The following is a 20,490-nucleotide window of genomic DNA, read 5'->3' on the forward strand; positions in this document are numbered from 1 at the left end:
TTTTTTTTCCCTTGCAAGTCAGACTATGGTGAAGTTCTTCCAGTCCTGACATAGAGAGGATATTATCTGTGATAAACCCTGAAAGAAAATTGCATACTATTTACTTTATTGGTCCTCAAATAATTCAGTGCTCTTTTCTCACAAAATCTATATGCTGTAGGGAATACTTCCCTCAGTCAGGAAATAAGTTCATGCAGAACATACTGCTTTGCTAGCTAAACCAAATCCTTTTTTTCTTCTGCAAATATGAAAATGTGCCATGTGATCTTAGAGCAACAGGGTCCATAATATGCTTGGCAAAGTATCACAGAAGAAGGAAAGGAAAAAGGAAACGAGACAGTAACAGGTACGATGAGTTAATATGTATGAAGGATTTAATAAAAATAACAGCAACAGGGCATAGCAGTGGAGGAAAGGGGAAAAAAACCCCAAAACTCTGGAATTAGTACTTTAATTCTTTTAGTGAGAGAGGTAGCTCCAGTGCAGTATGTCCTTGAGATCACAGCATATCTTGAACAGTGGTAGATAAAGAGAAACACACTAAAAAGACACAGAAATAGGCGCAGTGAAAAGGCAGATTTATTTACTAGTAATACTGTACAGGGAAAAAGAAAGAGAAGCCACAGTTACAGCATGGCTGTTGCTGGCAGTGTTCTTGGTTTTTTTATTTTGGTTTTTTTTTTCATACTCATTTTTTTAATCTGAAGAAAAAAACATAACAGTCAAAAAAGTACACTTCAGGTTACAAAGTACAGCAGCTATCCCCAGCAATTCTAATCCAGTGTTAGCACAGCAGATTTTCCCCAACAAAATGGGATTTTATTTACATTAGCTCACAAAGAAAGTGGGAGACTAAAGCTTAAAATAAATCTCAACCACAATCTACATTCACCGTAAAAGCTGCATTTTACACAACATTTTCTTGAACCCCTAAAAAGACTCATTCTTTGCCTAGAGTGAATGTAGGTGGGAGGGGCAGAAGACCTTCAGAAGTGTGTTCTTTGCATTTGTTCTGACCTGCTCTTTCTTGGCTACCTTTGCTGCAGTCAGATTCCATTGGTCAATGGAAAAGAAAAAGCTTTCAGACTGATTATTTCTCTTGTATCTGCCTCTAAGTAGTTCCTTGCAAAATAACAGGAATAACAGGTACAACATTTGAGACCATCATCAGTGAGACCTTAATCCTAAGTACTGGCTGATCTTCACACATCCTCAAGGCTATCCCTAACCTGCATAGTATGTGTTACACTTCAATTGTGTGCTTAAAGTTAGTGTTGCTCAAGCACCATATTCAACTGGGACATCATATGGTTGCACAAAACCATCTTAATTTTGGAGTTTGCCTCTCTTTAACAGGCATATTATCTTGGAGGGATACCAGTAGATTCTTGGCAGCTAATTTTACTGAGAAAGCCTTTGCATGCTGGATCAGTCTATGGGGAAGTTCATATTTTCTCCAGGCTTTTTTATCCCTGCTAATAGCAACCTGACATACAGAGGAGTGGATTGCCTTCTGTTGCTGTAAGAACTGCTTTCTAGATGCCATTATTTTATGTACCTGGACACATCTGGCTCATGTGAGTTCAAGGGGCATAGTGTGTTCCAAAGGAATAGTAAGAGAGACAGCAGATTTACCTAAATAGTGAGATTTTAATGGAACTTGCTGTTTGGGCAACCCATAGGATGCCAGATGAATAGAGAGGGAGAGTGCTCCTCTAATATCAAATATGTCTGAAGAATCTAAGAAAATAAGGGAAAATGTCCAAATAGTGAGGACAAGATATCATAATTTCTTAGAACTGACACCAGCAGGCCTAGGGTGAGTTTTATAAATCTGGTCTCTCCTTTCTTGCCCCTCTTTTTTCTAGGACACCACAAAAAGGGAAGCAGATGGATGAAGAGAAAGGGATCATTTGAGCCACAGTGTCCAGAATGAGAACAGGCACAGAGAGAGAGGACAGACAGAATCTGGGGCAGAGATGTGCAGAGAGGGAAATCTGAAAATAAAAGTTACACTGCCTCTTTTCTGTTGTGTTTATGTGGAGGTGTAAAGTTTACCCCTCTGTCCTCTGTGTCTCCAGGAAGTGGGATTTTGAGAGTTCTTGGAGGGTGTTTATCTCCTCAAACACAGTCAGCAAGGAGATCATGCTCTAAAACCCTCTGTAGAAAAGTGCACCAGTTTCACAACACCATTTAAAATTCTAATTAAACTAATAAGAAGACACAGTTAAAGCAGCATAAACCTTGCCTGCAGCATATTGCTTAAAGACCAGATCCTCTACATATTTGTGCATGTGTTTAATTTTACTTGTCTGGATCATCCTATTAAAAAGGACTACTTGAATGCTTGATTTTATGCTTATGGTCAAATCTTTAGGTCTTACAGACCCTATGAATACATATGCAAGGTCTAAATTTTGGTACAAGTCACTAACATATCAGTGCAAGTTAAAAATGTATAAATATACCAAAACTGGTGAGCTTGAGTTACTTAGCTAATTCTAAAAAATTAATTAAGGGTTTTTAAATTCAATTTCTGAATTATATTAATTCTTAGAACAAATCCCTAAATATACCTTTGAGAAGAATTTGGGAAACAATTGCAGGAAAGACTTGAAATACAATAGCAGCAAAGCCCTGCAAAGTAAGAGAAGCTTTTGCAAACTGAAGGAAGGGGCTCAGAATTCTTCACCAGTTTGCCTTTAAGAGAAGTGGCCTATTCTTAATCCACTGAACAGCCTAAGTGGAACCATCACAGGTAAAAAAGCTATAGATTTTGCAAGACTCTTTGAACCCACAAGGAAAAAGGCTCTGTTTCATAATTGTTTAATTTTAAATACAAGTGGGACATTTTAAAGAACTTCATGCACCCTTGTCACTATTTACAAGCAAAGTTAATAGAGGTTTATATTACAAGTTTGATTTATATTGTTTGGACTAGGTGACAATCCATTTATATTCTAAACTGAATAAATTCAGCCATTTTATAGAATTTATTTTTTTACATACAAACATTACAGTCTATATTTTTTTTGAATATTGTCATAGTCTGCAGTTATTAAGCTCAGAACGAAAATTTACTCTTGCTGCTCAGAAGGCTCAAGAAACACAATCTGAGCAAATCCTAAACTTTCCAACAGACAGCAAGAACTGGTCAAAACTTAGTGAATTTAGAAAAAAGAAAGCGCCCATGCCTCAGCATGTGGAAATATTTGCCTAAAATATTTTGTTCAACTCAAAATATTGTCTAAAATATTTTGTTCAACTCTTTCCAGTGGCACCATCTCTTGCACTTTGAAATCTATTGCTGGATAAAATATGACAAAACATGTATTTCCCCTATTAGCCATACCACTCTGCCGAAAGTAGTTAGCTTTTGCCTACTATGTTGGCTTTCTAGGTAAAGAAATTTGTCTAGCTATAGAAGGTGTAGGTCCACCTTTTTCTGTGAAACATGTTTAATTATTTAGCTGTGTCTATAGCAGTTATATTGGATTCTACTCTTCTAACTTGGCTCTTTAAAAAGTATTGTGATCCTTCTTCCTGGAAAAAAATTTGGTTAGGTCTACAAAAAATCCCAAGAATTTGGGCATTGTCATAAATGTATGAAAATGTTGAAAGGCTCAATGTCATGGGAAGGATGATATTCCAAAACTCAATACCCATCTAGGGTTTGTATCTCATTACAAAAATATTTATTCCTTAAAAAAATACACAAATGTAAAATACTACCTTTTCTATTATATCCCCGCTTACTTTCCAAGTATGCCATTTGGATGTTTGACTAAATTAAAAGGTAGAATACCTTTTATTTCTCTAGCAACTCTCTATGCTATCTTTTTGCTCAGATTAGTCTGTGGAATCTTAATAATTGGAGAGTGAAGAATCAGTAGTGAAGTTAGGTACAATGGCAGGGGACTAATATGTTAGGTGTCAGGGAAGCCCCTCTGAATTTTTTGTTCATGGATGGTAGCAATGCTGACTCAGGACCTGATCCTACCGGATGCTAAGCACCATTTAGTTTTGTATTTTTCTCAGTAGAAGTACAATGCTTAGAGTTAGCCTCTCTGACCACACCACCTTGAGCAAACTCAGCAGTGTATAAAATCTGTATAGGAACATAAGGAACACCCAAACTCTGTATCGGTCATTCATGCCCGGATCTTGCAGACTCCTACAATGTTCTTCCTTTGAGGAGTCCTGTTGACTGAAACAGGTTTACACACAGCAGAATTAGGCATGCATGTTTTTGTTTGCAGAACTGAAGTCTCCTACTGCACTGGTAGAGGTACACTTCTCAGAGAAGGGCTTATGCACACTTCTCTTGCTGGGGATTGAAAGATAATGTTGTGTTTATACAGCTTTGGAATACAGCCTGCACTTTTTGGAAAAAAAAAAAAAAAAAGGAAACGAAAGATACAAAAAAGAAGAAGGAAACCCAAGAGTGCTAAGGCAAACTGTCAAATGGCACATCATACCTACTTTGTAATTCATTTAGATAACATCACAAAGGCAGACCAGAGGAGTTCTGTAAACATATACCATACAGTACATCAGCCACAAGAAATTAAAAAAAGAAAACAACCCTGTAATTCTTTTCTTTCTGTATTGATATTCTAGTAATTGAAATAGATTGCCTAGCCACTAATCATAGTGCTGTGGGTTTTGATTTGTATGTTTTTCTGTAAAAAAAAAAAAAAAGAATGGAAGTTAAATGCAGTGGTTTGCAAAAGAAATGGTCCCTGAATGCAGACAAGGGACGACATGGAGAGTGGGTTTATAGAAACTTAGAAAATACAAAATATAAAAAAGTTTCCTAGTTTACTTTTTTCCCAGTCTAGGAAAAAATACACTGAAAAGAGGTTTTTCTTTGTTTTTCTTACAAAAATTAAGGCAAGCAGTTTGTTGTTGCAAAATGCTATTACTGAACCAGTTTCTGACTCTACTTTTTGTATCCCCTCATGCTGAAACTGAAAATGTACATGTGATGGCATAAGTTAAACAGACAGGGATTTTGCTTAAAACAATATTAAAAAAAACATACCATAGTGATCCTTATAAAAGTCTCTCTCTGCTTGACCACAGAGCAGGCTGCTTTCCTTGTGCCGATTATGTATGGATTATCACAGGCAGCCTCCTATCCAAGGGTAAGGGGAAAACCAACCTTTTCAAAGCCCAAACCATCCCTGAAAAACCAGTTTACATTCATCAGCCTGGCCTAATGCATCTGAATTTCCCTGTAACTTGGCTTCAGGCTAATGGCTAGAAGGGACAAGGCAATGTCCAGGCACGGCTGCTGCCCTTATGGAGGAGGATGATTGGAGTGTGTTTCAGCTAAGCCCCTGTGATTTCAGACTCATTAGCTTCTATTTCATGTTTTTCCTGACCTCACATGGGGAACTGCCTTTGACCTTAAAAGACCAACCCTATGCAGGTGAACCTTTAGCTTTCCTGGAGCTCCTGGGTCCTGTTAACCATGGAGTTAATGTGAACAGATAAAAACTACTGGCCTTCCTAGGCACTCAATGTTAGCTACAAGTACTGAGCAGTAGGTATTTGAGAGGTTTAAGGTTTAAGGCTTGTGCTCTACTTCTAACCACTAAAGGGCCACTTCTGGACTGTGGTGTGCCACCATCTTCCCACCGTACTGTGCCTCAGATGGTGCAGTGGTCTCAGACATGTTCTGGTCCCAGCATCAGCAAGCATCTCCCAAAGCTGGCTGCTAAGGGAGTCATCCCCAAAATGCTGAGTTGGTGCTGAACCAGAAGGTTGTCTGACAGGGGAGCACATGGCTCAAGAGATGCAGAGACAGAATGGGTTAGATTAGTATGATACCCCAAATTTTTCAGTTTGGGAGTTTTGAAAAAAAAATGTTCATATGAGGACAAGAGTGGCAGGGGAAAAAAGATTAGACTGTGAAGACACCATGAGGCCAGAGTGGCTTTGAAGGCGGCATCACACCTAGAGAGGAAAAGATGGTGAGCAACAAGATGGCTGGCCAGGCCAGGAAGAGTTGGCTGGGAGATCTTTTTCCGAGTATTACTGGTGAGGTAAGCAGGCCCCAGCGTGACAGAACTATTGCACAGCATGCTGGGCTCCCACATCTTTCACAGGTAGCTGCAAAACAGAAAGGGCTTCACCCTTTGTGTTGCAGTGCTCCTAAACATGCCTGGGGACAGCCTCACCTGCCATATTGGGATCGCAACTTAGTCTCTTGTTTTAAGAAATGTGTAAGTTTGTAAATGCTCAGCATTTCTGGGAAAAGAGAGAAAGGGAAAAAAAAACAACACCCAACCACCACCAACCACTAACCATAAAAATCCCAAAATTCCATACAACTCAGTCAAAACCACACACAGGCTGCTAGTTTCTAACAAGCAGCCACCAGACCTTTTGTTGCAATATGAGGGAGGCTCTGTGGCCCTTCCACACTGTGATAAAACTTAACCACCTAAGCCTGAGTCAAAGAATGATATGCAGAGCTTCCTCTGGGTGAGTTTGGTCCTTCTCCCAACGAAAAGCCCCCAGGTGAGGCAAAGGGAGCATGTGGAAGTCTATTCATTTCTGCCACTCCAGCTGATATGGAGGTCAGCAAAATTTCTGCAGGTGTCAAAGAGGTGAGACCGTCTTTTACTACTCTTGGTTTTTTACTACTTTTTTGGGTTTTTTGTCTGACAGTCACCTGGGCAGTAGTGAGAAGTTTCATTGACCAGTTCCATAGTGACAGCTGAATGACCTAACATGGGAATTACCTTTTGCTTTCTTGTATATGTAGATTTTCAGTGTGCCTCATATCACTGCCACTGGACAAGTGTCTTTTTTTACTGGCACAGAAAGAAAAGAGTACAGAGCAAGAACTGTGTTCAATCAGATGCTCTGGACTAACAATTAATGCAGTAAAAGCACCATCCAAGAAAGAAGATAAATATCACAGGAACCACCTCAGACTGAAAAGAGGCTTTTGTTTTGTTTTGTTTTTTTTTTTTTTTTTTTTTTTTACTTTTTTCTCAGTTGCTGTTATTAATTTTTAAAGTCTGATAGTTTCAAAGACACTTCAAAATAATCTTGAGTACTTGTTCACACTATCAGAAAATATAAAACCTGATTTTTAATCTCACTCATGTAGTTACAATGCCAGAGTAACTCCACTACAGTGAGTGAAATTAAACTTAAGCCAAACCAGTGTGATACAAGAATTAGGCTCATAATAACTCACCATGAAAAAGCCAGCTGCTTTCTCATTTAGAAGAATCAAGGAACAAGAAAAAAAGAAAGACCTATTGATTTTGGATGCCTTCACATTTTTACATTTTCATCTTGAGTTGTTTTTAAGAGGCCTGACTTTTAGAGGTCAGATGAAGAAAAATGCACTGGAAATCAGGCATCTTTTAGTGCCCCATGTTAGAAATTGAAGCATCCAAAACCACCAGCAGTTTTTGAAAATATTAGTCTTGTGGCAACAGGATCTCCCAAAACAGCTGCTCTGACAAAACTCCAGTGGGCTTCCACACGAGTTTTACCTGGACAAGCAGGGCAGCATCAGACCAAACTGCCTGTCACTGTGTAGGTGCACTGGAGGTACACTCTGAGAAATTACATTTCTGTAAGAACTACAAAAGAAAACTCTGACCCTGCCCCCATTCCCAGTACTGAGAATTTTGCCACTGAACCCAGTAGGAACAGGGTCAGACTGTCAGAAAAGTTCATTTATATTCTAGGGAAATAGAAAGCAGCATCCCTCTTCTACTGGAGTTCAGCAGGAAAATTTAATGTATAAACTTTGTCAGAGTCACTAAAAGTAACTCTGATGAGTGACTCCATTTCTGTTGATGTGACAGCTGCATTTTTTTTCATGTCAATTTCAACTGTAATTTGGGGAGTTGAAATGCATATACAATACTGTAATCTGGAAGATTTATATAAGGCAAAATGATCATTCATACATTTTCTAGAAAGAATAATTAAGGTCCACTTCTGGTATCACCAATAAGTGGAAATGGCTAATGGGTTTTTCTGACACTGCAAACTAAACTGGAAAGCTACTAAAATGAAAATTATGCCATTTTTTGGGAAAGGCTTGTCTGATTTTAGCAAATCAAACCAGTAAAGTGATCTGAGCCTTCCACCAAGAAATAAAAAATATGATACATAAAATAATGCTTAATGTGATTTTTCTTAAAATGGAGAAGTAACATTTTTTTAAGGCTGTCATATCTGGTGGCTATGAAATTCAGACTCCCACAAAATCCTAGGAATCTGATCAAGCCTGCCAGATACTTAAAAAAAAACATAAAAAGTGCTTTCATTATATATATAAAAATATATATAAAAATCAAATAAATATGAAAACATATGTTCCATTTCTCATTTATCTCTCACTCTGCAGTATTAAGGAAAAAAAAAACAAAACAAAACACCACCACCAACAACACAAAGAAAAAAAGAAGCCAAAAGCTCCCAACCCCTCCCCAACACCAAATAGTATGCCTGATGGGAAAATAACCATGCGTTCCTCTTCTGGAAGAACTAGAAAGAAAAGCAACCCAACTGCAAGGCAATGGAGGCATTCACTTCCAGTTCACAGTATTGCAGTTAGAAGTACAGTGAGGTCTAGGTAAGTGATGGAGCAGGAGCTGCCTGGAGCAGGGAAGGAGGAGGTGTTCACATGACAATACAGCATTGACAGCGCTTTTTCTTTTGTGTACCTGGGGCAGCTTCCAAGGGCAGGCTCTCTTCCTTCCCCTCAGGAGAGGAGGGCTCTGTCGTGTCCGACAGGGGCCTGCCAGAGACCAACTCTGCAGCGTTCCCATCCATGGTGGAAACATCAGTCACTGTCTTCTCCCGCAGTGACTTCTCGTCGTCTTCATCGATCAGCACAAGCTCTGCCTTGATGGTCTCATCGTAGCCCAGCACTTTCTTTGTCTCCTCTTCATCATCGATGTTCTGGTAGCCCATAAATATCATTGTCACTGGCTGATCTGCACTGGGCTCTGGGGTTTCACCACCACAGGGTTTGTCTTGTGTCTGAGGGTTCACAGCACGTCCTTTGCTGGATTTATGTACCATTTCTAGCTTTGCCTCTTTGAAGAGCATTTGCTCCTTCATATGGCTAAGGTTTCCATCGACTACCACATTTTTGTCTGACACAGTCATTGTTTCATACCCTCCTTTTACACTTGATTGTCCAGCTTTTTGCATAAGTTCATCTACGTCCTTTGAGCTTAATTTATGTACTCCATTTTCTACCACTGTGCCACCACAGTGAACCTCATAGACTACCTTGGAACCATCATCATAGACTTTGAATCCTCTTTGATGGGCCTCATCTGGGCCAACAGGTGAAGCAGAGACAATCTTGGTCTCTCCTGTCTGTTTGTCTTTCTCCACATTAATTTCCATGGTGCACAAAGCTTGAATGAAAACAAGAGAGGAAGTGCATGTTACAACAAAAAAAGCCAGTGAATGGTTAATTGCCAAACAGACAAAGAAAACTATGGTGCCCCTTTTTCCTATCTCCTGCTTCTAAAGAGCTAAGCGTTCTACGTTAGCGGTGGGGTGTAACGCTTTGGACACTGTTACACTATGGCTTTTATGTCGGTGGAGGCTGGGCGTATCTGCGGCAAACAGACCTTCTCTTCCAGCTCACGACACATGGAGCTGTCTTTGGTCAACTAGGAGCGCCAAGAGGTTAGGTGTAATTTAGGCAAGGGAAGGTGATAGCATGCAGGTTTCCCTCTAACTTTTCATTCTGAACTTGCCTCCAAATTCAGAGAGACTCTTCTACTCTCTTTTCTGCCATCAAACTGCCAGTTAGTTGGTAACAAGTTTTGTTTGCTGCAACACCCAGACCATTTAATTATCAATACTTATCCTTGATTAATTCTTCCATTCATAGCACTCAAAACATTTTAGAAGGGTGAAGAAATATTATTTATCTCTGTTCTGCATGTGGGAAAACAAAATCACATGGGAATGGGACAACTTCTCCCACAGGTTTGTGGCAGGGCAGCTCTCTCAGCTTCCACACCAACAACAACTGTGACCTCTGCTTCCAGGTTAAGAGAATGCACTAATAGCCAAAAGTGCTCCTTCGTTTATGTGAAATAAGCATTAAGCACCATTGTGAAAGTTGAAGAAAAAACTGATTTTCAAAGTCATGAAACAACAGGTAAAAACATGTGTGAGGGCTGTTGCTTTAGAATAGCAAAGGTTTTCTAGCAGTTAAGGATGTAGTAATGAGATGAAAAGTGTAAACCACATAGTAGGAATAGATGAGCAGTCTACTCTGCTCCTACACCCATTCTGAGATATGATGACATACCACTAGACAGCTTTTAAAAGAAAAAACGTGCAAAGACATCTCAGACTTTCCAAAGTGTTCATTTGTTTAAGCATTCCTTGTTATGCATATGAAGACATTTGGCTCCTGGACAGACATCCACAGACACTTAATTACAAATTACCACAGGCAGTGACAAGTGTTTGTGAAACTTTCTATGATCACTTTCAACAACGAACCTCAATGGTATAAACATAATTTATCTTTCCTGGGAATATCACAAACTGGAATGTTTGCTTTTTTACCTGACTTACTTTCAAGTGAGTACAGAATATCCTTGCCCCAAGAATAAATGCAGCTTGGTATGTTTGTATTTAAAAAAAAAATTAAAATAAAAATTTATTGTCACTTTAATATATTTTCCCAGTCTTTTTATTCACACACAGTAGAACTACTTTTCCTGTAACCTTAAAGCAAAGTATTTAATCATCAATTGGAAATTTGTCATGACATGCATCATTACACTGCCTATAGTGCTAGATAGAAAACTAATGTGTTGGTGACCATGTGCATGCTGTTCATGACATGATCTCCTTTGTCCCCAGGAGTGCAGTCTGGTGAGCAAAATGGTTGGGTCTGTTCATCATGCTATGCAGAAGCACCATTCTCCCCTCGATCATTGCAACCTAGCAGACTATCCCTAAGGATTGTGTTTTACCACTGCTTCAGGAGGTTTTTGGACTAGTTGTGTCCATAGCTGTTATGACCCTAGGCACAGGATGCCCATTTCCATGCTAAAGTAGGGCTTATAGTTTTTTCATATCCCTCCTGTGCTGGCATTTTCATGCCTGGTCATCCCACAGCAGCCTGGAAAGCCAGAAGAAAGCTGCAAGGCTGAGAGCTGAGCTCTGAGGTGTGCAGGTGGAGACTGCGAGGCAGCTGGCATGGCTGAAAACAGGAAATTAAGGCTGGAAATAAAGAAGAAACTATTGCCCCAGGGCTGGTAGCAATTAAGCTACAAAGCAATTACTCTGAGAAACTGTGGCAGACAGCAGCATATTGAACCTCAGAGACCACTTAGAATGGATCACTTGCTCTGGACTGTCCCAAGCCCAGGAACTGGTGTGCAAGTGCCCTTTATGTCTTACCCAAGTGCCTCTGCTGTGAAGCCTTTAATCCAATTTATAGTGATAACTGAACAAAGAGTTGCAGGTTCCAACACTAACACTCTAGAATTTTCTAGGTGCAGTTTCTTGAGGGGGAAGAAGAAAGGAAGAAGAATTTTTTTTATTGGCTTGGTGCCTAGGGCTTGGGGAAGTGGGCTCTGAATATCGTTTGACCTCACCAGATCTGCTCAGGCAGATATTGTTCAATAACTTTCAACATTACAAAGGTAAAAATAGAGGCTGGCTTGTCTGTGGTGAAGATCCTAAAACTGTCGGGTTTCTGAGTGGCCAGCTGAACTGAAGCTAAGCTGAACCATGAGGCAGCAACAGCACATTCAGAAAATCATCTCTGATGGGCAGAAGTTCCTGATTTGTCCTGAGCACCACAACTTAAAAGAGAGGGCACCACCTGCTTGTCAACTGCCTGCCTGTTACCTTCTTAGAGAGAAGCAGCACCTTGAGCTCCCCTAGAGCTCCTGTGCTTTTTCTTTGAAAATTAAAAATATTATCTGATGCATGGCTTTTCATTACAGACTGGTGATTTTCATGTGAAATAGCTGAGTACCATGTATTTGCAGTGCAGAAGAGCATGCAATCTCCCAGACCCTCCCTGCTGTGATGCACAAATTTAGGTCAGTATTGTTCATTAAAAGAAGACTTGTACAGTGGGAATGAATTGCAAAGCAGATAGCAAAAATCTGATAGTTAAATTATGTGGGCCTGACTGTATTTGTGTTTGTGACCTTGAGCAGCATGATCCTGACAAGAAGCAAAGACAAACTCCTGAACTTTACAAGAGAGAACTTTCAACTGTTCAAGGAGTTGGTGAATGAGACCCCCTGGGAAATTGTCCTTAAGAACTGAGGGGCTGACCAGAGCTGACAAGGCTTTGAGACCACTTTTCCTGGCATCGAAGAGCTCTCTGTCCCTGTGTGTAGGAAATAAACAAGGTAGGCTGGAAACCAGCACAGGGCTGAGCTAAAGCACCTCCTCAAATCAAGGAGTAAGAAAGCGACATCTTCCAGTGGAAGCAGAGACAGTGACCTGGGGAGAGTACAGTAATATAGGGTCAGGGGTCAGGAAAGCCAAGGTTAAGCTGGAATAGGACTTGGCAAGGCACATGAAGAGCAACAAGGAATTCTGTAAGTACACAGGTTAGAAAAAAAAGGCCAAGGAAAATCTACCTACTTGTATCTCCTTGCAAACAAGAAGGGAGAACTGGTGATAACTGATATAGAGGAGGCTGAAGTACTCAATGAGTTATTTTTCCTCAATCTTCACTGGAGTCAGACTTCCCAATTCTCTGAAGTACCTGATCCTCTGGGTATGCGTAGGGGAAGTGAATATCCTCCCACTGCAAGTAAAAAACATGTCTGGGATCCCTTGATGAAGCTGAATAGCCACAAGTCCATGGGACTGGATGATATGCATCCCAGAGTCCCAAGGGAACTATCTGATATTCACGGCCAAGCTGGATGGAGGTCTGAGCAACCTGGTCTAGTGGAAGGTATCCCTGCCCCTAGCAGACAGGTTGAGGGAATGAGATGATCTTTAAGTTCCCTTCCAACCCAAACTAGTCAATGATTCTTTAATGCTGTGCTGTTGCCAAGCTACTCTCCATCATATTTGAAAAGTCATAGCAGTCGAGTGAAGTCCCCATTGATTTAAAAAAGGGGAACAGTGCCCACATTTTTTAAAAGGGTAGAAAGGAAGAATTGGGAAACTATTGACCAGTGAGCTTCACCTTTGTGCCTAGGAAGATCATGGAGAAGATGGTCCTAGACAATATGCTAAGGCACATAAAAGATAAGGAGGTTATCTGAGGCAGCTATCATGGCTTTGCTAATGGAAAATCATGCTTGACTAATCTGGGGGTCTTCTGTGATGGAATAATGGCAATGGTCACCAAAGGAAGACCAACAGACATCATCTATCCAGACTTCTGTAAGGCCATTGATACAGTCCCCCATGACATCCTTGTCTCCAAATTGGAGAGAAATAGATTAAATTGATGGATTATTTGTTAGATAAAGAATTGGCTGGCTCGTTTGAGCCACAGAGTTGTAGTCAATGGCTCTTTATCCAGGTGAAGGCCAGGAATGAGTGGTTTTCCTCAGGGCTCTCTCCTGGGACTGGTGCTCTTCAGTATCATTATAAATGACATGGACAGTGAGATCCAGGGCACCCTCAGCAAATCTGCAGATGGCACAAAGCTGAGCAGTGCAGATGGCACAAAAGATGGAAGGGATGACATCCAGGGGGAACCTGGACAAACCAGAGAAGTGGGCCCATGAGAATCTTATGAAGTCCAGCAAGTGAAAGTGCAGAGCTGCACCTGGATCGAGGCAATTCCAAACGTGAGGACAGGCTGGGAGAAGGAGCCTTTGAGAGCAGCCCTGAGGGGAAGGACTTGCGGGTTCTCAGGGATGAAAAGCTGGATATGGGGCAGCAGTGTGCCCTGGCAGCCCAGAGAGCCAGTTGTATCCTGGGCTGCATCTAAAGAACTGTGGCCAGCAGCCTGAGGGAGGAGATTATCCCCCTCTACTCTGCCCTTACTCTATCCTCCTGGAGCACTGCATCCAGGTCTGTGATTCTCAGCACAAGACAGACATGAGCATTTTTGGAGCAGATTCAGAGGAGAGCCATGAAGATCATCAGAGGGATGGAGCACCTCTCTTGTGAAGACAGAGATTGTCCAGCCTGGAGAACAGAAAACTTTGTGGTCACCTTATTGCAGCCTTCCAGTACCATTAGGAGGCTTATAAAAATGAGGGAGAGTGACTTTATAAGGGCAGCTAGAGACAGGACAAGGGGCAATGATCCAAACTGAAAGAGGACATATTCATGGGTGGTGAGGCATGGAACAGGTTGCCCAGAGAAGCTGTTGATGCCCCATCCCAGCAAGGTTTTGAAGGCCAGGCTGGATGGTGCCCTGAGCAACCTGATCTAGTGAATGGCATCCCTGGCCATGGCAGGGCAGTTGGAATTAGATTATCTTTAAAGTTCCTTCCAACCAAAATCTAAAATTATATGGTTCTATATTTAAGAAGGTTGCAAGATACATATTTTTATCTATGGTATGGAGTAATGTAATGTAAAAATGTCCCATTAATTAGGGAGACTTCTGCAACAAGTAATAGCACTCCTTCAAGGATGATGTCCTAGAAAGTTAACAGGAGTGATCCTTTTGTATTTCAACCCTGACTAATTTGCTTAAGCTTTTGACTCTGTCAACATTTTATTTTCATGTCTTCTACTGTGATTGTACTGCAGTGTTTTTAGATATTGGCATAACGTGTGGTTTATGACCAGCTCAGGGACCATATTACAGGTGCTTGGCTAAGTAAATGCATAAATATACGTGAATTTCTTAGAACAGTAAAAGGCACTGCCATGAGAGAAGTGAATAACAGAGTCTTGCTTATCTGCCTGTGTGCATAATACTTGCTCTCTGTGAGAAAACCTAGCAGCCCAGCTTGTCAAAGTAGTTGCAAAATGAACTAATGTTGATGCTAAAATGTATTTAACCAAAGCATATTTACTGCAATATGTGATCTACCAAGAGAATATAAAACTACGTGACAATAGAGTTGGAATTGAAAACAGTACTTGAAGATGACAACCAGTATTCACAAGTTTCTGCAGAAGTCTTAATTACAGTGAAGCATGATGCAGCACTTCAAGACAAGAGACCAATGTGCCAACAGAAGAATCTAGATTCTGACTGTTTTGTGGATTCAGAGGCTTTTCTTTAAAAAAAAATTCGCTTACACTTTGAGCCTGTTTTAAGATGGATGGTTACAGCTGACCTTTAAGAACACCTATTGCACACACACAATACATTTATCAAGGACTACATTAATAATGCTTCTGAGTTATCCAAAATATGAAAGAAATTATTACTTTCTTGTTGTCAACAAAATGGCACAAAACACACAGAAGAGCTTGCTTTAAAGACATATCAGGGTAAGCACTGGTGGAAGGCAAGATTTTGGAATGGCTTGCAACAGAACTTATGGAAAAAATTACACATTTCATAGCTGTGCACAGTGCCTTAGCTGCAGACCTTGCTTTGCTATGCTGGTTAATCCATTTCTCAAGTAAGCCACCTTTTACCCCTTTCCTTGGGACACCAATTAAATAGCCACCAGCAATTCAGTCTTGACATAGGGAGTACATTGTTTAGAAAACAAGAATTTTGAAAACAATAGAAATGTACAGCTTCTAATAATTTTATTGTTACATTTAAGACACACACGTAATCTGAAAAATAAGTGTTAGAAAATTCTCTGTATGACGTCAAACACAAAACAAGCCCATCTTTTCCCAAAAAGAAAGAATGGCATACAAAGAAGTATAAATGACATAAATATTTGAAGAATTTATGTGGTCTTGTGAGTGCCTGTCTGGAGTTGCATGGGTACAAGAGAGGACACAAAATCTTGGCCTTGTATTTGTACCAGCAGAAATGGAAAGAACTGAATGTTTCCATGTTTAAAAAAAAAAAAAAAAAGGGTGTTTCCTATGGTACTTTTATATAGTTCAGCTACCTTGTTCAGAGAATACTCACTGCAGCTCAAAAAGCCTTGACTTATTTTCAAGAATATACACCAATCAGTATTTCCTGGCATTTAAATGATATCAGAACACCAGAGTCATTAAAGTAATATAACAAAAAGAGTTCATGGCTATTGGACTGGTATTATAATACTTTGTTCCTTGAGACTTACCAGCTACTCTGCTTGATCCGTCCCACCCAGGAACTGGCTCTGCTGTTCGTGAATAGAGGGTTGGGAGTTCAGGGATCTGGGAGTAAATGTAATTTACTGCATCTGGTGTCAGAGAACAGGAAACAGTTAGATTTGTGCTATGAGCCCCAGTGCCTTCATTGCTTAGACAGCAGAGTGTTGTCAGCCCTGACAATAGTCACTGGAGCTTTGTACTAGATAATTGGATCAAAGCAAACAAAGTGCAAAGTCACTGTCCTGTGATTGGTGTTCAATAGACTAGCTGAGGCAGGAGGGAATGGGTCCAGATGACTCAAACCTTATGTTAGATGAACACATAAAATTATGTGTCAGGAGGTTCTGGATTTATCAAGTCAGTGAGCTTTAAAATGGGGAGTGGGGTGGGAAAGGTGAGAACCAAACCCAATGCAATACCTAGAATACATGACATTTCAAATAGAAGTATAAAAGCTTAAAAATGCTAGTGTTGACTGAATAGGATAAGAAATGAGCTCTTTTGTACCAGTTGTTTCCAATATTGTTGAATCAGAATTTGACTCTTTGTTCTTAAAGCTGAAATTTAGCTAATTATGAAATCTCATATAGATATTGATAGGATACCTGGTTTTGTCCTCAGTAAGTATTATGCTCCTGTCAGTGCTGCAATACCATCAGTCATGAATAAATCCTGAATTAGCAGAAAGCTATCTTAAATGATTGACGTGTTTTACATTTGAGATTATGGCTGCTTATCATAAGCTAAATCTGTACTTTAAAAGATTTATTAATAAATTAAAAAGTATTTCTTTGGATATATTTTGTGGCTGGGTTAAATATAACTAACATTTATTGTTCTGCTTGAATTTAGTGGCTGAGCTAAGAGCAGAGTTCAGAGGAGAGATGTGCAATAACTGATTTAAGGTTCAGGCACCAGACCAAGACAAAAAAGAAAAATATAATTAAAATTATATTCTTTCCTATCAACTGGAAATGTTTTCAGCTGTGTTTGGAAATGGCTAAATTTATGTTTAAATATAAAATACTATTTGGTCTGAAACAGACCATTCTTTTTCCTCCAAGGGTATTTTGCCAGTTCAATGTAAAATTTGTCAAGGCCTTGGTAGTGCCTAGTCCATGTATGAGGGTAGGAGACAAAATCTCCCTTCCTTGAAGCCTCTTGTTGCTTCAAGGTGGGAGATTTTGACCAGCAAGCAGCTGAGAGAGGTTGACCAGTGAAAACCATAAAAGGGAACTGGTGAAATGAGAGAGAAAATGAAATGTGTGCTTAACTGCATCTGGTTAAGGGAGATACTTTCATCATATTCCCTATGAGCTAACACCCATCCCAGAAAAAATACCTATGCCTGGTAGTGTCCTCAGGAAGGACATGATATGCCACCTCTAATACAAAGCTTTTTGGGCAGGAAAACTGAGCCTGATATTACTGAAATGGTTTTACTCCCATAACAGTCAGTGGTGGCCACCATTGACACTGGACGGAGAAAAATAAGACCCCAGGATAAAACTCCATCTCTCTGCAGACCACTGTAGGTAATTCAGGTAAGGAGTCCTCTTTCCTCCCTTCTGGTGTCAGAAAAGTAAGGCACAGAGGCACAGTGCAAATTCATTTAAACCCCCCACAAATTTAGTATATAAATGCGTTCAGTTTGTATCAGATGAATTGGAAAAACTCCCCAAGCCTGTACAGGCAAATGGTAAATTTTTTCATATTTCAATGGCAGACTTGGCAAATGGACTTTTATAATTTCATTGCATACTGTATCTCAAGTTTTGTATTTTTAGCAGTAGAACCTAGGAAAAATAATTGTTTAAGACACACAGCTGACTGAGCACTGGCCAGCAACAGCTGCCTTCTTTTGCAGGGTCACTTGCCACTAATGAGAAATTAGTACAATGCTTGGTGCTGTTGCTTTGGGAAATATCACCAGCAAATGAGTATGCTGTTATTGAAAACTGAAGTAATTTCTCAGAACAAAGAAGTGGGGACTGTGTTTCTGGTCCAGGAAAAGAAGGCACTTTTTTTCTGGAAATAGCACAAGCTTAATAATTATTCATCCCACAGAGTGTCCTTTCAGAACAGTAGTTTCAGTACACACTTATCCAGTGACTGAGTGACAGATGTGTCACATGTGTTGCATGTCATAATCAATGGAGACTTGAACTCCTTAACTAATCATCCTTACTCCTTTTGCAGTTCATGAGGATCAATAGGCGTGGCTAGGGTACAGTTCTCACTGCAAGGGCATTTGCAGGAGGCAAAATTATTTTCAAATTTTTATTTTTACCCCCGTGCTTATAGGGGAACTGAGTATTGCTGACATCTAGCAGTAGGGAAAGTCAGTTGTACAGCTTGATGGTGAAACTCTCACTTTGATGTGGTAGATGTCTGTGGACCTTAGTAAGCTCTTAGTTTACTTTTTCCCCTTGCCTCCTGCTTTAGGAGACAGTAAGTGTTAGATGCTGCTAGTATTGAATTAGTTTAGAAACTTCTCTGTATGTTAATTATAATAAAATGTTTTCAAAATTAGATTCAGGGCTCCAGTCTGTCCTTGTCGTGAGCAGGGAATGCTGAGAGGGCAGTGCAATTCTCCTATACTTCCTTCTGAAGCTAGTGGTGGTGCCACATGTCAGAAATAGGATATTTGGATACAAGTTGGGGTTGGTTGTTTCTGCCAGATCCTGTCTTGTGTTGCTGCCTTCCCCACCCAGACTCCAAACAAAGCAAATATGCTCATTTCCCTTTATCTCACTGCCATTTCCCTTTATCTCTCTTTCATTTAGCATCTTTAGAAGGATATAAGAGATAATTTTACAAGGAATGGATGAGACACAAATTAGCACTTTGTTCACATGAGAAGACAGAACGTAAATAACATTTAAACAGACTGCCATCAATATCTTAACCTCAGTCTTTGATAAGTTACTAATATCTAAGGATGACATAAAACTAGTTCTGTGTCTTTTTTACTACTTGCCTCAAAATGCATTTTAGAAGTATGGCACTCTTCTGGATTAACAGACAGACAAGTGCTTGGCAAAACATATGGGGCAAGGTGATCCTTCAAGGGTGCTAACACAAAGCTAAACCTTCAGAGCTGCGCAGAATAGCTCCCACATGGAGAGCTAATTTTTCAAGGGATGGAGTCTCTTTAAAAAGTCCCATACCACTAAAATTAATGGCAGGTCTTCTGCAAATACTGACTCCCAGGGCAGGGCTTTTCCACCTACAAAGCTCTTTGGGACTGCATGGGACTGCATCAAGAAGAACAGTGGTTTTGGCCCTCCCACCATGTTTGTAAGAACATCAGTGGAGGCTTTTGCTGGAAGTTGAATAGTCTGGCTCTGACTTACTGAATCGTGCCTTAAACAAGCTTGGGGGTTAGGGTCCACAGCTGACACTTGTACATCCATAAACAACATGGTGGATGAGTTCATCTATCAGAGCAGTGAGAAATGCTGAACCAGCCCTTTCTGAAGGCAAGATGCCTACAGGGAGCCATCTCAAGTGCATGTATACCAATATATGTAACAAGCAGGAGGAACTAGAACCATGTGTGAGAGTGTGAGAGATACCTGAAGAATCACAGAAACTTGGTGGGAAAACTCACGTGATGAGGAGATTACAATGGATGGCTACAAATATTTTCAGAAAGATAAGAAAGGAAGAAGAGGAAGTGGAGTTGCACTTTATGTTACAGATATTTGTATATATAGAGGAGAGCTGTGGAAAACATGCCATTTCTATTTAACTAATGCCTTAGGATCATGATTAGTGGGCTCATCACTAAGGAGGGTGTTATGCACTGACCTTCCTGTCAGGATGAAGCCAACAAAACCTTACTGTGGCTACCCAGTGAAGTCTTGGGCCAACTGAGCCCAGTCTTCATGAGTGGCTTCAATTACCCCCATACTGGTTGGGAAAAAAAACAACCAAAACTGCACATGCCATCCGTCAGGTCTGTGGAATGTCTTAGGGACTCCCTGTTCCCATAGATGCTGGACATGCTGACTAGGAGTAGCACATTGCTGGATTTACTGCTTGCAAACCAAGAATATTTATTTGACTTCCACTGGTAACAAAAGACACTTTGGATACAGTGAGCAAACATTGTGGAGTTTAAGGTTCTGCTTAGAACACTGAAGACAGTAGTAGGAAGACCTTAAACTCTGGAAGAGACATTTTTAATATGCCAAGAGCCTAGCTTTGGGAGTTTCCATTCTAAACATCCAAGAAAGTCAAAGGAGTTTGTGAGTGCTATTTGAAAGTGCCTACTGAAATCACAAGAATGATCTATTC

The 20,490-nt window shown here is 40.2% G+C and overlaps 2 protein-coding genes across 3 annotated transcripts in view; both read right to left on the reverse strand.

Annotated features, from left to right (window-relative positions):
* Positions 1–8,722, reverse strand: part of LOC144245852 (PALM2-AKAP2 fusion protein-like) — a 146,585-nt gene extending 137,863 nt beyond the window's left edge. Inside the window, exon 1 of the mRNA XM_031507511.2 lies at positions 8,706–8,722. The gene's annotated coding sequence lies outside the window, so the exon portion shown is untranslated. The remainder of the gene's footprint in view (positions 1–8,705) is intronic.
* LOC110467765 (paralemmin-1) overlaps positions 558–20,490 on the reverse strand; it is an 86,671-nt gene continuing 66,738 nt past the window's right edge. Inside the window, exons 6-7 of one of the 2 annotated variants that reach the window (XM_021525040.3) lie at positions 16,176–16,277; positions 558–9,410 (exon numbers count right to left, since the gene is read on the reverse strand). In XM_021525040.3, coding sequence (XP_021380715.3) covers positions 8,662–9,410; positions 16,176–16,277 — 851 coding nt within the window. In that variant the 3' untranslated portion in view covers positions 558–8,661. The remainder of the gene's footprint in view (positions 9,411–16,175; positions 16,278–20,490) is intronic. The other variant, XM_031507512.2, reaches the window with a different exon arrangement.

Source organism: Lonchura striata, chromosome Z (assembly GCF_046129695.1).
Source record: "Lonchura striata isolate bLonStr1 chromosome Z, bLonStr1.mat, whole genome shotgun sequence".
Taxonomy (NCBI): Eukaryota; Metazoa; Chordata; class Aves; order Passeriformes; family Estrildidae; genus Lonchura; species Lonchura striata.